The sequence below is a fragment of the Penicillium pulvis genome (genome assembly GCF_028828015.1).
Source record: "Penicillium pulvis strain IBT 33274 chromosome Unknown contig_5_segment0_segment0, whole genome shotgun sequence".
Taxonomy (NCBI): Eukaryota; Fungi; Ascomycota; class Eurotiomycetes; order Eurotiales; family Aspergillaceae; genus Penicillium; species Penicillium pulvis.
Window position 1 is genome coordinate 2,301,214 of NW_026643078.1, and position 16,635 is coordinate 2,317,848.

The 16,635-nt window shown below is 49.7% G+C and overlaps 6 protein-coding genes across 6 annotated transcripts; 3 read left to right on the forward strand and 3 right to left on the reverse strand.

The window, feature by feature from the left end:
• Positions 1–756: 756 nt before the first annotated feature.
• On the forward strand, positions 757–1,623 carry N7503_007440 (uncharacterized protein; the record flags this gene model as incomplete). Its single annotated transcript, XM_057066987.1, has 1 exon — positions 757–1,623. The coding sequence occupies one exon, from the start codon at positions 757–759 to the stop codon at positions 1,621–1,623; it is 867 nt and encodes a 288-aa protein (XP_056920668.1).
• Positions 1,624–1,712: 89 nt separating this feature from the next.
• On the forward strand, positions 1,713–2,694 carry N7503_007441 (transcription initiation factor TFIID subunit 12; the record flags this gene model as incomplete). Its single annotated transcript, XM_057066988.1, has 2 exons — positions 1,713–2,381; positions 2,440–2,694. 2 exons carry the CDS (start codon positions 1,713–1,715, stop codon positions 2,692–2,694), a joined length of 924 nt encoding a protein of 307 aa, XP_056920669.1.
• A 1,725-nt stretch (positions 2,695–4,419) lies between these two features.
• On the reverse strand, positions 4,420–7,176 carry N7503_007442 (1-phosphatidylinositol-4-phosphate 5-kinase; the record flags this gene model as incomplete). The annotated part of the gene is made up of 2 exons (XM_057066989.1): positions 4,420–5,962; positions 6,020–7,176. 2 exons carry the CDS (start codon positions 7,174–7,176, stop codon positions 4,420–4,422), a joined length of 2,700 nt encoding a protein of 899 aa, XP_056920670.1.
• Positions 7,177–8,850: 1,674 nt separating this feature from the next.
• On the reverse strand, positions 8,851–10,097 carry N7503_007443 (histone H1/H5 family protein; the record flags this gene model as incomplete). The annotated part of the gene is made up of 7 exons (XM_057066990.1): positions 8,851–8,970; positions 9,026–9,193; positions 9,243–9,349; positions 9,494–9,624; positions 9,731–9,753; positions 9,910–9,935; positions 10,031–10,097. 7 exons carry the CDS (start codon positions 10,095–10,097, stop codon positions 8,851–8,853), a joined length of 642 nt encoding a protein of 213 aa, XP_056920671.1.
• Positions 10,098–12,438: 2,341 nt separating this feature from the next.
• fen1 (multifunctional nuclease RAD27) lies at positions 12,439–13,861 on the reverse strand (the record flags this gene model as incomplete). The annotated part of the gene is made up of 5 exons (XM_057066991.1): positions 12,439–12,960; positions 13,019–13,580; positions 13,632–13,636; positions 13,710–13,795; positions 13,849–13,861. 5 exons carry the CDS (start codon positions 13,859–13,861, stop codon positions 12,439–12,441), a joined length of 1,188 nt encoding a protein of 395 aa, XP_056920672.1.
• A 327-nt stretch (positions 13,862–14,188) lies between these two features.
• Positions 14,189–16,578, forward strand: N7503_007445 (uncharacterized protein; the record flags this gene model as incomplete). Its single annotated transcript, XM_057066992.1, has 4 exons — positions 14,189–14,451; positions 14,531–15,374; positions 15,429–15,705; positions 15,764–16,578. 4 exons carry the CDS (start codon positions 14,189–14,191, stop codon positions 16,576–16,578), a joined length of 2,199 nt encoding a protein of 732 aa, XP_056920673.1.
• Between the last annotated feature and the right edge of the window lie 57 nt (positions 16,579–16,635).

Here is a 16,635-nt window from a genome sequence, read left to right on the forward strand (position 1 = left end):
CTTTGTGGATAACAGTCATACCTATTAGAACCTATGATACCCGGGCAGTGTCTCAATGCCCTCATCTCTGTATTTCCCTCCCACCTTCTCTTTCTCAATTTACTCTAGTATGGGAATCTTGCTTGGTACAATCAAAGCTCTTTCATATGCTCTTTTGTGCTACTTCGGGACCTTGCACCTCTCGATCTCGATTTGGCAATTTTCTACACTAGCCATATATCAACCACCGTTCAAGATAGGCACATATATACCAGACAACTTGGCTAGTTAACTGGATTCATGGATCCGTAAGATTCTGTGTATAGAATTATACAGACCCACAATTGTCATTATTACTGCCTGCGGTAGCCGTGGGTGCCCCAGGCCTAAAATATACCTGGGCAAAAGCTAATAAAGTCCTTGAATGTCAGTTTCCGACACTATTGGAGAAAAACCATGACTCAGGACAGGAAATCCGGATTTCCTTGATCATTGTATCAAAGTTACACAGTTCAACTCCGATATTCCATGTCCTCTACGCTGTAGACGGTTGCCAAGACTTACCGCCGACTTCACTCCAAGGCTCACCATCCCACGGTCCACCTGCCATCCCAATCTCTTCAGGGTGCCATACATCCCATCTACACGCGTCACTCCCGGGCGCATTGAATACTGTCGTCCGGAAATCATTCTTTCGGGTCTTCCTTTCGCCCATAGTTTGACCTGGGCGCCTTCTCCAAATCCCTTCCTGAAATAATCGATCACCGAACATTCGAGATGGACGGGTCGCAAGGCCAGGCGGGTCAGTCCATGGGCCAGCCGGCTGCGCAGCAACACTCCAATCTTATTCGAACCGACCAAGTGCAGAAGCTTCCACACCTGAACGAAGCCCAGAAAGCCCAGCATACCCAGCTCGTTCGCAGCTTCTGGGAGCAGTTGAACACGCGTGATCCCCAGAGCCACGAATACCAGAATGCCCAGATCAAACTCTCCCAGTTGTCACAGAACTTGATGAAGGGTATGCGGATGTTCCAGCAAAACCGTCAGCAAGCGATCCAGCAGCATCAACAGCAGCAGCAACAGGCTCAGGTTCAGGCTCAGGCTCAGGTTCAGGCCCAGGTAGCTGCACAGCAAGGTCAACAGGGTCAGCCAGTCCAACGGACCCAGTCTAATAACCCGCAAACTCTCAACCAGCTGCTGCCGCAGATTCAGGCCAAGGTCAACTCCCTCAACTTTTACCTGCCGCCGAACGTCACACAAGAACAAGTCCAGACATGGATTCCTGAGGCACGATTGCGATATGGCATTGCGCTTCAAAAGCAGGAGGTTGGACGCGCGCGGTTGGCAGATTTGCGCCAGCAATACTCGCAACGCCAAGCGTCGGCCAATATGTCGCAGGAGGAGGTACAGGAGTTTAAGAATCGGCAGCTGGCAGCAGAAAAGCTGTTCCGAGAGGGTAGTGACTTCCTTAACAAGTTCAAGGAACAGCAAGAGAGCTTCAAGATGCAGTCGCAGCAAAACCCCCAGATGAGTCAACCAGGACAGGGCACCACTGCACCGGTAACTCAGCCCGCTCCTGCCCCCCTGCGGCAACTCAAGCGGCACCCAACCCTCAAGCAGGCAATGCTGCGGCTGCCGCCGTAAGTGGCATGCCTGGACAAGCGCCCACGCCGGCCCCTCACACCATCAACTCTGCAGTGAATGCGGCTCGTAATCAAGTGGGACAAACCGCCATGTCACCGTCGACCTCGCAGCCTGGCCAGGCACCTTCACCGGCTAGTGCCACTCCTGCTTTATCGAATGCACCCCCTCCTGCTCAGCGACCTCAGCAGCCTCCATCGCAGCAGGGGACTCCAGGACCAGGAGGTCAAGTCACTTTCAGCCAGACTCCTAACCTCGATGGATCTACCCCGACCCCAACAAGCTCTCAGCCGGTTAACCAAGGGCCACCTCGTCCGCTGTCGCATCAAGCAGCGATGCAGCAAGCTGCTCAAAACTATAATACTAATCAGAACCAGCAGCAACAACAACAGCCACATCAACAGCAGCAGCAGTCAAACATGAATCAGGCTGCCGCCAATCAACAAACTCACCCACCAGGCTACCTTGCCAATCGGTCAACTGAGGCTTCTGCTCGTAACATTAACATGCACATCCCCAAAAACCTTAACGTCTCCACACCTGAACCAGTCTCCATGCCTCCTTCTCGCCCCTCTCTTACTGGTGGCCCCAACCATAGCAATATGGGCGGTATGATGAGCCAACCCGCCATTCAAAAGCACCCTGGCTATGTCCTTGAGGGTGAAGGTCAACATGTCCTGAGCAAAAAAATGCTTGATATCCTCGTTCGCCAGGTCACTGGTGGTGGTGAAGGAGAGATACTGACTCCTGATGCCGAAGAGGTGAGATAAAACACTTTAACAAAAAAAACAATCAACCAACTGACTCTGCTCTCATTAGTTCGTTCTCTCGATGGCCGATGACTTTGTTGATGATGTGATTACCCAGGCTTGCCGTCTCGCCAAGTTGCGCCCATCTTCCACTCTCGAGATCCGTGACATCCAACTCGTCCTTGAGCGCAACTACAACATGCGTATCTCCGGTTTTTCGACTGATGACCTCCGCACCGTTAAGAAGCCCCAGCCTACCCAGGGCTGGCTGCAGAAGATGACGGCCATCCAGGCTGCCAAGGTCACTCAAGGAAGATCTGAATAAATGGACTTCATTTGCTCTATTCTCGATTGACACTGTTTATCCTTATTGCGTGCGGATCCATCTTGAACTCTTGGACCCTGGAACCCTTTATTATGTACCCATCGAACAATATCCTTTCAGTTCCCCCTGCTGTAATCCACAACTGGATGCTTGAACTCAAAATCTTGTCTCTACGAAGAGACGAAGATTCTCTACGGCGTTCTTATGGCTAAAGGAACTATCTTTTCTTGTCACTCAATCTCTCCCCCTTTGATATCCTTTTCCCCCTTCACCCAGGGCCCTTTGTTTACTCTGTCGGGCTTCGTTCTCACTCATATCCTTGGGGACAGGATATTTGGGCTACTCGACGATGGACTCGCACTTGCTTCGTTTTTTTGCCTTCCTTTGTGTTTCATGGATGGGTGACTTCGGCGGCGACTGGCGTTTCATTCCTTATCTCCATGCTTACTTCCTGGGGAATCTTCAAATACAACAGTCAGATAGTTATGCCTTATGGAACCAATTTACTTGATTTTCATTTTCATCAAATTTGCTGTTACTTGTGTTTCGGTGTTTTGCTATATTACTTGCTTATATACTCAACGGCACTGTTGTCCTTACTGCGACTAGCTCAACAGCTTCAAACGATCACTTGGATATTTGTTGTCTATCTAATTACTATGTACATGAGGACATATTAAAGAAACTAAAATTTCAAAATTGAAAACAATGCATTCTCGTTCACCACGACTATAGGTCGAGTAGAGTCCAGGCACGCTAAAATCGAGTAGTACACAGGAACAAGTGCTTACTCATGATCTATGATTTATTAACTTGAACAATCAAGGTCCAACAAGGAAAAAGGAAAAAGGAAAAGAGGTTGTCAGAGAGACAAAAAAAGAATAAAGGAAATCAAAACTTTCCCACGCTGACGCTCTGCTAGTCTGGATCTTGGAAAACAAATAGAATAGAGACGACGCGGTCAAGATCATTTAAGACAAATGGTATAGTGATTGATACAGGGTATGGATTTGACGCAGAAAAGAGACCGAGACAACAGAGTCCAAAGAAAAAAGATATAGGAAAGGGATGTGGAAGTGGTTCGGGGAAATGGAGTCCGCTAATGAGGTGCGAGTGACAATCCAATTCTGTAATTCGCTTTGCGGCCGTACATGCTCTTCTTTCTATGCCGGTGGTCGATGGGGCCTATCATGGAGACCTGGTCGATAGACAGAGCCAGGAATGAGGGTTGTTGGAACTGTGATGCGAAGTGGTGGAACACAATAGACGGAGATGAAAAATGAAATCATTGGTGACCATTGTTTGGAGATCATCAAAGTTGGTAGAGAGAATGTGGAAAGGTGGTCGGATCAGTCAATCAACGAAAGGAGGTCGTGTGGTGGTACACTGTAGATCGTAGTGCAGACTGCAAGTCGATGACAAGTCTTGCAGGAACAAAAAGAGAGTTGATTCAAAAGAGAACACAATGGCGTTATTATCAGGGATAACGCAGAGAGGCTGAAAATGGAGCTGGAGGCGAGACAGGGGCACTCGACAAACAGGAAGACAAATATACACACATCACTCGTGAACATCAGCAGTTTCTAGCGAAAAACATGGCAGGTGGTGCGAGGAATCCAAAGACAAAAAAATAAGAGCTCCTCGCCCGACTCATCGGAGCCGGGGTTTGAAGCGAACGGTCTATCGAGAAACAAGGGGGATATCTCGCTGAACACAAAAACAAGATCAAGGACGAAAAGCCATGGAAGAGTCAATGCGGAAATCCAGACATAAGGATGACAATAATTTACCGCCGAACCGGGCTGGCAATCGGTCTATCTCCTCGATCAACTTCCTTTCCTTTGCTGGGGGGGACTGGGGGTCCATCCATTGGGGCGGGGGAAGTTCCTTGTCAGTTGCAGGACGGCCATGTCGACTGTGTGAACTGTGGCCGCCCACGCTGCTGGCCTCACCCGCCTCATCCACAATAGGAAGTGTCGAAGTTGGCCCAGGACCCGCAGCATCTGCAGGGTCCCACACAGTGGCCAAGGTTCGGGGATGTGTGACAGATACATCCTTCGCCGCCTCCTTCTCGGCTACATGCATGGTTCGCTCCACGGATGATGAGCGTGATTGCCTATTCTCTCCTGATTGGCGAACTGAGGCTTGAGACTCTCGTCGGCGCTCAGCCTCTTCTTTAGACATGGTAATTCCCTTAACAAAATTAATGAAACGATCTCCGTATCCCTCTGGTGGGATAGGGGAGATTTGAGTTCGGTCATTGGAGAGACCCTTGAAGAAGTTTTCGAACTTCTTGACGGTGCCGTAGTGAGTCAGACAGTCAATGATACCCAGGTAATAGATTTCTTCACCGGGCTGGCCATTCTCATGAGTAGCTCGGAAACCTCCATCATCGGCATAGAAGACGTGGTACTTCCGCTCGTCCAGGATTTCTTCCGGCATTTTCGCGGTTGCCTTATCCAATGGAACAGGTCGCTCGCGCTTGATCAGCATGCGAAGCTCTCGGGCTTTGCGCTCATTCTCCAACTTGGAGGGTGTTCGCATCAGCATATTGGGGCTGGAATCCTCCTCGCGGTCGCCACCAGGCTGGAAGACTTGAAGTGTCTTGTCTCGCAACTTCTCTTCATTTCCCCGTTCAGCATCATGGATTCCTACTAGCAAAGAATAATCCATGATCTTGAGCCTTTTGAGCAATTCCACATCGCGTTTCAGCTGCTCAATGAAGAATTCTCGCTTCGCAGGTCCACATTGTAGGTGCCGATTTCTTCGGACCCAGTTCAAGTCCTTCATCGTCGCGCGCGGATTGCGCTCGAGGTCTGACTCCTGCAGGTCCCGACCAATCGTTGAGCCCTTCAGGTCGAATGTTTGGTGGATATCTCGGTGGGGAGGAAACAAGTTGTTCATCACAACAAAATGAATTTTGCGGCCATATGCCATTTTGACACGGTGCAAACCATAGAACTGTGAAATAAGAGTATTGGGATTCTTCTCCACATGTCGGTAGTACTCTGGCAGGATCTTGCGGAGGAGCTTATGTTCAGCGTGGTGGATGGTTTTGATGATATACTTGTAATCGCGCGAGAAGTAGAAGAAACTACCGCTTTTGCCTGGCGAGCCCAATTCGGACAGGATATATTTGCTGGTGAGGGACATCAAATAGTCGGCAGGATCAAGGCGAAACTTGGCTCGCAGACTTCGGAAGACCCAGGGGGCGTAGTCTTTGAATTTAAAGTCGTACTTGGCCGACGGAATCAACTCGTTTCCGGTACTGTTGCGCGGTCAGTGAGGCTCTCCATGAATTACCAGGTCTCAATGCTCAACGTACATATCAAAGGAGAATTTATGCTTGGCGTCAAAGTCCGCTGGGGTAAGTTCCCGGTCCATCTTTGCGTTGATGCGCGACACCGTGAAGCGAATTCCAGTCAACATGTTGTACGCCGTAACGTAGTTGACATGATTCTGGTCGACTTTGGTACCCACAATGACTCGTTCGTCGTCGTCATCTTCGCGTCGGCGCCGCGAAGCACGTTTTTGTTTGATTGCTTCTGCCCACCGGGCCGCCTCCTCATCTTGGAGTGTCTCATCCAAAGGCGGGTCTGACTGTGTCTTTGTGGCCCGGCGAATTAGGCCGAGTGATGTGCGTCGATTTCCGCCCACTGTGGGGGACAATCGACCACTACTGTAGGCAGTCTCTTCATTTTGGTCTCGGCTATTCCGACGAACGCTCGGAGTGCGCGGAACCTGCAGTGAGTGCCGATGTCGCATGCTGGACTGTTGCGGTTCTTGTGCGGAGGCGTTCTCAATCATCGAAGGTACAGGTACAGGAGGTGAGGAGTAACGGTGACTGGGTCGCGGGCCCGGGGTCAACCGATCCGGGTCGGGGGAGAGACGGCCTGAGTCTTCGGCGGGGATCTGTAATAATGAGGTCGAGGGGCTGGTCGCTCGGTCTGAGATAGAGGGTTCATCGGCGGAGGGGCGTGGGATATCACCATTGGCCATCGGCTTCCCCTGGACCGAGTAACGGTGGCCGTTGGCGGCTGTGCCATTGACCGGTTGACTTGACATCGATGCTGTCGTGGAGCCTGCTCCAGGTCCAGCGTCCGATGACTTCCGGTCCAGCATGGCTGATGGCCGGCCAGCATCCCGGGGATCTCTGGCGGACCCGTTGCCTAACGAATGCATGCTGCCGTCCTTGGAGTGCGGCATCTCGCGCGTATAGGAACTGATGCTCGAGCGGCCATTCAGGGAGTAGGCACTGCCGTTCTTTAGGTTTGTGAGCAATTGCCGATCATTCTGATGGGTATCGTGGTTCGCGTCGCCGGTGGGTGGTTGAGGCCAGTTGGTCCACAAGAAGGTGTTGCCGACAGAGGCTTTATCGTGGGACTTGCGAGGCGAATCGAACGAGCGAGGGTGGGTGGCCGTTGCTGTGGCCGTTGTTGTTGCCGTTGCCGATGGGTATGAGTCGTTGGACAAAGACGGCATGGTTTTCTGGGTGGTTCCTTTTTTTGGTGGTCTTCCACAGGAAAACGGGGTGACGTGAGGTCTGCGTGGACCGGCAACCCGAGGAGACGGCAGTGACCCTGTTTGGCGGAGGGGCAAGGATGTTGAGAACCGGACCTTGTTCCAGCGGATTTGAACGAGTGGAAGGGGGGTTGGGAGGAGATGAGGTGGTTCGGAGAAAGAGAGGACAGGGTCGTTCAGGGTTAGGATTCGTCGACTCCTCACTTTTTTTTTTTTTCGCAATGCGACCCGCAGAAATTTTCAACCGATAAACATAATTCCCCGACAGGGAAAAGAAGGGGAAAGATTGAAGATTGGGACGATTTCGGGGCGAGAAAAGACTAAAGGGACTTGCCGTCAAGTTGCGTGTCGTAGTAAATTAGTGTACGACTCCACTATTCAGCTGCACAAATACTGTGTACTAGATCAGGGAACACCCGAACGCCCCGAGTATAAAATCTCTAATCCTCCACGTATACGATGTGAATTTTCAAGGTCATTCGGTTTGAAGATTCATGCAGATTATATGAGCAAGGCCTGAGCGCACATCATGGCCCAAAACCCCTCTCCTCTGCAAGGAGAACTGATCGTGACGTACTTCGTACACCGTATGTGAGAGATGTTCTTACGATGCTTACTACGAAGGTGCGTGGGGGCGGGATTGTCCCTGACCCAAACTCCTCATTATACAGATAAATAGGGTCTTAGTATGGATGTTTACTAGGGGATTTAGCTTAGAGGATTTGCAAGCCGCAGGGTTTTTTGTGTCTAGATTTCCCCCCTGAATACTCACTCCATTCCAAAAATAGCCCGCTCCACCAGTGGATGAAGTCATTTCGACGATGCCTGATTCTGCCATGTACTCCTTAATGTACTCCTTAATGTGCTCTATAGACCTTTCCCTGTCAACTTAAATTGAATCAAAAGTACGGTCCGTTCCGATATTAAATCGTCTACATGTATTTCCTAGACGAGAAATTGGCCCAGAAGATACAGGAGATGATCAAGTATTTTAGGATGACAATCAACATGAAAATGTGTATGGAGCTGAATAGAGTGGCCTATCTGCACGGAGAATAATGGTAATAGCGTGTTAATTATCAATAGTTCAACTGCGCTAATTTCTAATTTCCGCCAATTGGTGGCGCAGTGTTGAACTGGCTTATCATCACAAACATTCCCGCAGCAACGGCGTTTCAACCTGCGGGGTCATGAAACCATGACCCTAATTAACGTCCATATTAGTCCCACTGATAGGCCTTTTGAGACCACAGCTCTGCCAAGATGTCTACAATCTATATCGTACAAAGGAATAGACCCAGTTCGGATCAAGTAGACTCCAATTCCACGAACGTCGTGAGATCCGATATGGACGAACAGATGAACAAAACAATTTCCCCATTGAGAACCCACCACAAGACGCCATCCCTTCGACGTGGAAGCAGAAAAAATAAAAAAGGAAAAACCAAGCCATCATAACGAAGATATCCCAGAACCAAGCACAAAGGAAACCCATTCCGAACCGCCAAATCAATGGATCGAGGGAAAGAAATTACATGGGAAGAGAAAAACAAAATGGGACCCTGATGACCCTCCCGGGAAGAGCGCACGTAAAATGGGAGGGCATCGTTGGGTCAAAAGCGACCAAAACATCCTCTATTTCTTAGCCGCACGCTTCTTAGCGGGAGCCTTGGTTGGCGGCGGCGCAGTGGTCTTGGTAACCCGGCCAGACTTGGTCTTGCCGAGAATCTTGGGCTGCTCAACAATTGCGGGAGCCTGTACAGATTTAGTTAGTCAACCATGATATCGGATAAAAGGGACGAGAACATACGGCAGTGGAGGGGGTCTTGGTCTTGCGGGCCTTTCCAGAGTTGGCCTTGGGCTTAGCAGCAGCCTTCTTGGCAGCAGGCTTCTTAGCAGTGGTCTTGGTGACCTTAGCGGTAGCAGTCTTCTTGGGGGCGGCCTTCTTGGTAGCAGCGGCCTTGGGGGCGGCAGCCTTCTATGAAGAGTAAGTACGACGATTTTAGCGACAATGATACTCGACTGACCTTGGGAGCAGCCTTGGTAGCCTTAGTAGCCTTAGCAGCAGGCTTCACGGCGGGCTTAGCAGCGGGCTTGGCCTCCTTCTTGGCCAGCTTCAGAGGTCCGGAGGGGCCTGGAGCGCGACGCGTCAGCGATAACAAGAACAAAAGTACAGCCAGATCGACCTTGAATACATGCTAAGAAGCATGATTGGGGGAGGATCGTTCTATAACTGGGGATACGAATGCGCACAAAAGCGCAAACCAGTAAGACTTACCCTTAGGCTGGGTGAACTCGCCCTTCTCGACGCCAGACTTGATAGCCTTGTTGAACTGGGCATCAAAGGCGCTCTGAGACGCGAAGGTGATCTTGTTGTTTGCCGACACATACTTCTTGATGGCCTGGCGGCTAAGATGAGGGAAATTCCGTTAGTTCATTGGTTGCGAAGCGGACAAAGGGAAAAGACGCGACCAAGGAATCATGGTCGCGCCGGTGGGAAAACGCAAATACATACCTGGAACCATTGCGCTCTTTGAGCTATTGTCCAAAAGCCCAGTCAGTAATGAACAGAATGATATAAACATAAATCCTCTTTGAAGTGGTGGTTGGCCATGCCCAATGGCTGGACGTGTCACGGTCGGGCGCGCGACCCGCCATCACAACAAGACGGAAAGATCATGGTGATCTACTCACGTTCACAATGGCATCCTTGATCATATCTATATCAATAGAATCAGCATATGTTGGCGACACAGGCGATATCCACAACGTTTTTACGCGATGTTGTGGTGGTTAAAGATCAGACAAAACATACCACGGTAGGAGGTGTGCGCAGCAGGCGCAGCCTTCTTGGCTGTGGCAGTAGCTTTCTTGGGAGGCATGATGTGAAGAGGTTGATGGAAGATTTAAGAGTAGAAGATGGAAGTTGAGAGACTTGATCCGACGCGTCGAAAATATGAATTTGAGGAGAAACAGAAGTAGAAAAGCAGCAGCGGAAGGGGTGGGAAAGGCCGGCGGGGCATCCGTGATTTATAGGCGGCCGGTGTTGACACAAGATCACCCCCCAAAATTGCTGGTCCTTTTTCCTTTTTTTTTCGTCCTTTTTTTTTATATTGATTGAAATCGCGAAATTTGGTCTGGATTGCTATGTTCTCATCTAATCTATGTCTGATGAAGTGACTTTTGCGTACTCGCTTTCTTTGACCTTTGGGGACTCTTGGGAAACTTGGGACAGTCACGCGTCTATCCATCTACTAACTTTGTGCGCATTCCCCCAGATGGCGGGTTCCATTCTCAGCCCTGGGACTGGACTAGATTTGAAAAAAACTACTCGTGATCATGAAGTCCAACAAACACGAGTCGAGATTGCGCACTACCTGCACTAAATCTCTGTCTAGTGGATACAATACACTGCCTGTGGGACATGGATTGAAAATGGATTTGTCCAGACATTCCAGCGCGACCGGAGAGATCGTCCCCTCCTCTTACTTTTTTAGAAAGTAATAAAGCTGGGGTATGGAATTTGATCTTCGTCCTGGCCTGCGCGTTTCTGGAAGCTAGAGCCTGGAAATAAGAATATGCTGAAAACGGCGTGAACCCAAGCCGCATCGAACACGTTTCATCTGAGATATCTATATGCCGCAGCTGGATATACTTCGTAATGCGGATACTTTATTGCCTAAGCTTCGTCTCCTTGCTTGCGATGTGCTGGAGGGACCTGCAGCGTCACGAGGTGTGTTGTCATGCAGCGCCCCGCTCAAGTCTGGATGTGCTGTGGCGGTCCATGGTACTGTTTCGTTTGGGACTCGATGATTCCTTGACTTTGAGTTCATGTCTACATGTTATCTGTTTGCTCTTGCTCGTTTCGTTTCGTTTCGTTTCGTACTTTGGAAACCCTAACTTGGCCCCTCGTTATACTGTAACCCCATCTCAACTCTACACCCACCTGTATCGATCAACCTCTTATCGCAGCTGGAAATGTCTCTTTTTTTATTTGAGTGTGGATGAAAATCATATGTCTATCTCTAATTTCACTTTCTTTGTCCTTGTCTCCAAGTATTTCGGAGGGTGTGAAGGGAGACTGGCAGATTGGCCAATACGTAGCCCTGGGAATGCCTACCGATTCAGTTTGCCTAATATATATTCCTGCAGACCCGCGATGAACACGTTAACCCCTGACCATGGCAATCAATACAACCAATAAAAAACAAGCACAGAGTGATTTCCATTGAAAAGGTATCCACCGATCGCTACTGATGCGCCCACCCCGAGGTCCGCATCCGACTTAACGGGTTCGGTGGGATGATTAGGCATCGACCCGGGCTATGACGCTATTGCCCACATTACAAATCTCTATTCCGGCATATGATATAGGAAATGGACAGGTCAAATGGGCGAATTTAAAATAACATCCACTTCCTTCTTCTTACTTCCAAGGGCAGAGGGATTCCATCGAAGCACTTTGAGGTGGGGGATCAAGAAGTTGGTCCGATCCAATGTTACAGCGGCATCGAATCAAGGCACTCCCCACACATGATCGTGATCTTATGTTCTCTCGACCTTTATTTAAAGAATTAAATATGTATATCGGTTGAATTCACTGACTCAAGTATCCTATAGCTGTCATTTTCTTCGTTGCAACATTCCTGGTGGAGATCACTTGTTGTTTCTTCATCTGCCAATCTGTCTCATCTCGCTTATCCCGCGACAATCTATACAACTGCACCAAGAATGGACTCCACCTCTCAAGCAAACAACGAGTTCCATATGAATATATGGCTGTGCAAACTGTAAATAGTAGTGTAATTATTCGTAATTGAGATAATCTGCGGTAAATTCTTCCATGTGGAAGCGAGGATCAGTAAAAAGGCGAGAATAACTGGGTCCCTTACTTCACCAATATTTTCTGATCCTAGGCTCATACAGCCAAGTATGTCTTGTTCACCACCTACAATAGACACAAAAATACAGGATTAGGCTGGTTATCATGAAAGTTATTTATTTTTTTGGGGTATGGTATGCTACCTCATGCCATGGCTGAGGCCAAGTTAACAATGTCACCCCCACATTGAGATCAGAAAAAAACGGACCCCGCAACAATGAAAGCTATGCAACGCCAGCGCCAAGATCATAAAAAAAGAGTCAAAAGATGGTCATCCGTTTAAAGGAGATGAGATGGAAGAGGGAGAAACAAGACCGGGCGATCACCAGCCAAGATTTGGTTTAGCCTGCACCACGCGGCTTGGCCTTCGCGTCTTTCTTCGCCTTCGCATCGTCCTTCTTCTGCTTCTTTTGTTTTTGGAGTTTCTCATCATGCTTCCGCTTGAGACTGGCCTTCTCGTCATCAGTGCGTTCCCTTGGCTTAAAGAATCCCTCTAAACGTGACTGCTGCGCGCTCTTCAGGTTCTTTGTCAGTCGTGCTGCACCATTTCGTACACGGTCCTCGTTGAATCCCTTGTCGGTGACCAGAAAGTCAATCAGCCCATCCACATTTGGAGCCTCCCACTTGAAATCACAGTCGGGGTGGTCTGCATCGCGCACATCTGGAGAGATGAACAGATCACGCGCATCTTGGTATGGCCAAACCTCCGGGACCACGTATTTCTTCTTTGGGTCCTTCTCCATGAACTCTAGTACTTTCTCCAGGCTACCATGTTCACGGATTAGCGCGAGAGCAGTCGAGGGTCCAACTTTGGGAATGGGCTCGAGGTAGTCGCAACCCAGCAGAATGCAAAGATCGATGAACTATAACATCACTATATAAGCCGCAATCCTGAGATATGTCACATAGATACAAACTTACTTGACTGCGATCCATCTGCAGGCCCTCCAGTGCCCGATCCAAGTGAATCTCCTGGATGGGCTCCTTCCTTTGCTCACTGAAAGTCAAGTGTCTCAACAGAATGGGCGACTCAAAGCATAAAGTATCCATATCCTCCGATGCAGCCGCGTAGACCTTGCCAGCGCGTGCGAGAGTTGCGCATTGGGCTTCAGCTTCAGTGGGAGCATCGATATAGGGGATACCCATCAGCTTCAGAAGCTGCTTACATTCTGCGTTGTGCTCGCGTGTGACTCGCACCCCGCGTCGCGCAAACTTCTCCACATCCTCCGCAGTACCAGTCTCCTTGGCTTCCTCGTGAGCTTCGTGAGCTTCAGCCTTGCGCGCACCACGCTTTGCCAGCTCGCCGGACTTCAGCTTGGGTGGGGCACCGTCGAAAACGTATAGCGGTTTGATGCCATTGTCGACCATTCGCAGGGTTCGGTAAAACATGCCCATCAAGTGTGATGTTGTCTCACCAGTCTCATTCATAAGCTGCTGGCCCTCTGAGCGCACGGCGATCAGGAAACTGTAGATGCTCATAGATCTGCAATAGTGTTAGTTTAGGAAGCTTCGGGGGCCGAGGTCAATGACGCACGCATCCTGTATAAAGCAATTGATTAGCCACTGATATTTGGAGATTGGAAGAGAAAGGCGCTATGAGTTTCGGACATACAATTGCGACCTTGCGGCCGAAATGGTTTTTGATCTCGCCCGTCTTAATTGCATCGGGGGCATTCTCAGAGATCACCTGGAATAGGTCTATCATGCTGGTCAGCGAAGATGTCAAGTTTGATAAGATATGGCTCACTGACGTTTAATACCCATTTTGGTGAGACGAGGTGTTATTCAAGAATAAAGAATGGCGGACGAGGATCGCTTCTCAAGGTAGAGGTTTTTGAGACTTCCAAGAGAAAACGAGAGAGACGCGTTCGGTGGTGAACGCGCCCACGCATCATAATTAAACCAAATCAAGACTAGCGCAAACGGCCGACCAATCATGTGATTTGAGCTAGACAAAGGCACGTGACAGGTGGTTCGGGATTCTAGACCCACTAATGCCTCAGGCGACAACTCAAACGGTCGAGAATCCCCGACCCCGCTCTCCTCTTCCCCGGAGTCGCCCATGCGGAGAGGTTGTGTCAACATCACAGCATGAAGCGGAATCGCATCCAGTTTGAGAGCAATGGTGATGCTTCATCGGCTTCTCCGCAAGATGGCTTCACCCCGGAGGATCATTCGCGGCAGGCACATGTTCCGAAGATCTCTCGGCGGATCCGTGCATGTACAGAATGTAAGCGGCACAAAGTTCGCTGCGACATGAAGACAGGTGAGTCGGATTGTTCGCGATGTCGTCGCATGGGACTAGATTGTGTTGTCAACAAGAGCCTGCAGACATTACTGGAGGACGAGGCTGAGTAAGTCTGCGCCGTTGCTAATGCCGACATTTGCGCCGCATTAAAGCAAGTGAAATGCTAACATACCGTCGGTGCTTAGATGGAAGAATGTGATTGAGCTGGCAATGACGGACTTGCTTAGGAAGGCTCAACTCCCGGAATTATCATACTACCAAGCCGGTGGTAGATCGATCGAGACGCCCTCGAAGAAAAGTCGCCGAAAAGAGTCGACCGTGTCGGTGGATGAGACCGGGCATGCGATAAGACACAATGGCAGGAATATCTCAATTGATAATACTGCTGGTCCAAGCACGGGGTCGAGCTCGTCAAATTATGCTTTCTCGCAACACCAGCCACAATTTTCAATGGATCGGGAAGAAACCTCTGCCACTTCGTTGGTGACAGCCCCGATGGGGAGTCTTTACGAGGTGACACAGCTGAGCGAGAATCGTGAGGGCTCCCCCGGGCAAAATTATGCGCCTGACCAGGCATTGGCGACCGACTTCATCTCCCGCGGTGTGGTCGATCTTCGAGAAGCGGAGGAATTGTTCTACCATTTCGATCAGGTGCTCAACCGCTACCTTTGGGATGGAGCTTTACTAGCACATAAGGACTTGACGGCCGCCAGGAAGTCTTCTTCCATGCTGTCTGCGGCTATTCTGGCTGTGACGGCGCTCCACCTGCCGTCCAAAGAACGTACATTTGACACTTGCTATACCGAGTTTGCCAAACTGGCATCGGAGTCGATGTTGGGACATCATCATACTCTGGACGATATTCGTGCTCTGTGTATCGGGGCATTTTGGCTGGCAGATGTTAGCTGGAAACTCTCTGGTTATGCGGTGCGGATTGCTACGGAGCGCAACTTGCACCAATTCTATCGCAAGGCTATTCAAGGGTCTCCAGAGCACAAGGAACAGGCTCGTCTGTGGTACCTCTTATATGTAAGTCGTACAATGACCCTGACATATAACATTTGAAAATCTAACAGATGATAGACGCTCGAGCATCATTTCTCTATCGCATATGGCCGACCACCAATCATCCACGAGGATGCCAGTATCACTCAACATAACATTTTCACACAGTCTGCATCAGTATCACAAGGCGACCTTCGACTCCACAGTCAAGTTGACCTTTTTATCATTCTTACTCGTATCTATTTTGCATTTGGTCCCGACGTTGATCTCGAAGTACCCGAAACCGAATTCCCCAAGATCGACCAATTTGACATAGACTTGGGCGATTGGAAGTCGGCATGGCTGCCCCGTCTTGGTAAGCATAGTTGGTGAACACCGTGCCTCCCAGGTATATTTGCTAACCAATTATTTAGCTGGGAGTCGACATGTTGGTGCATATCCTTACAAAGCTGTCTATATGCACTATCATTTTTCTCGGCTGCAGTTGAATTCGGTTGCTTTGCGCGCCTACCACTCTTCGACCTCTTCAAAAGCCATGTCACCGGAGCGCAGGAAGCGCGCCAATATTGCCATTGAGTCAGCTATTGCTACCCTCAAGGTTGTCTTAGACGAGCGGGATATCCAACTGGCTTTGGTTGGTGTTCCGTTGTATCTCCACAGCATGATCACCTTTGCCGCAGTGTTTCTGTTGAAGATAGCGGCCAAGGTGTGTTCTAATGGCCCCAATTCGGGAGGACAGGGCCAAAATAGTTCAATTGCCTCGGCCGGATTGCACGTTGACATCGGTTATGTGCGGGTCTTGGTCGGACGTATTGTAGAGATGATGGTCTCCTGCAGCCAGAGGGCTAGTGAGCGTCATCTGAGCCACCACATTGCCCGTGGCCTACGGAAGATGCTCACTGGACTGGAAGAGTGGGAGAAGCGTAACTGTGGCCAGAAATCTTTGGGACCAAACCCACAGGAGACGTCGCTCTTCAAGCCAGTCATTATTCCAGGCGCCCAAATTTTAGGTGAACGCGACACCATACTGAATCACCCCCCGCCGCTGCTGGGAGTGGCGCCTCTGTCTGCCGAGCGGAGCAACGGGTTCGAGCCGTTAACGAGCAAGCCTGAATCTGGTCTGTCAGAAGGATCAATAGATCCTATGATGGCAGATCTTTGGGGGTTTGACGAAGACTACTTCCCTACCGGAGTGTTTGATTTCCTCCAGAGCCAGATGCCGGCGTAAAGGGTCTATACCGACTTGTTCTACTAATTATTCTTGTACATGAATTATTCACTGGTG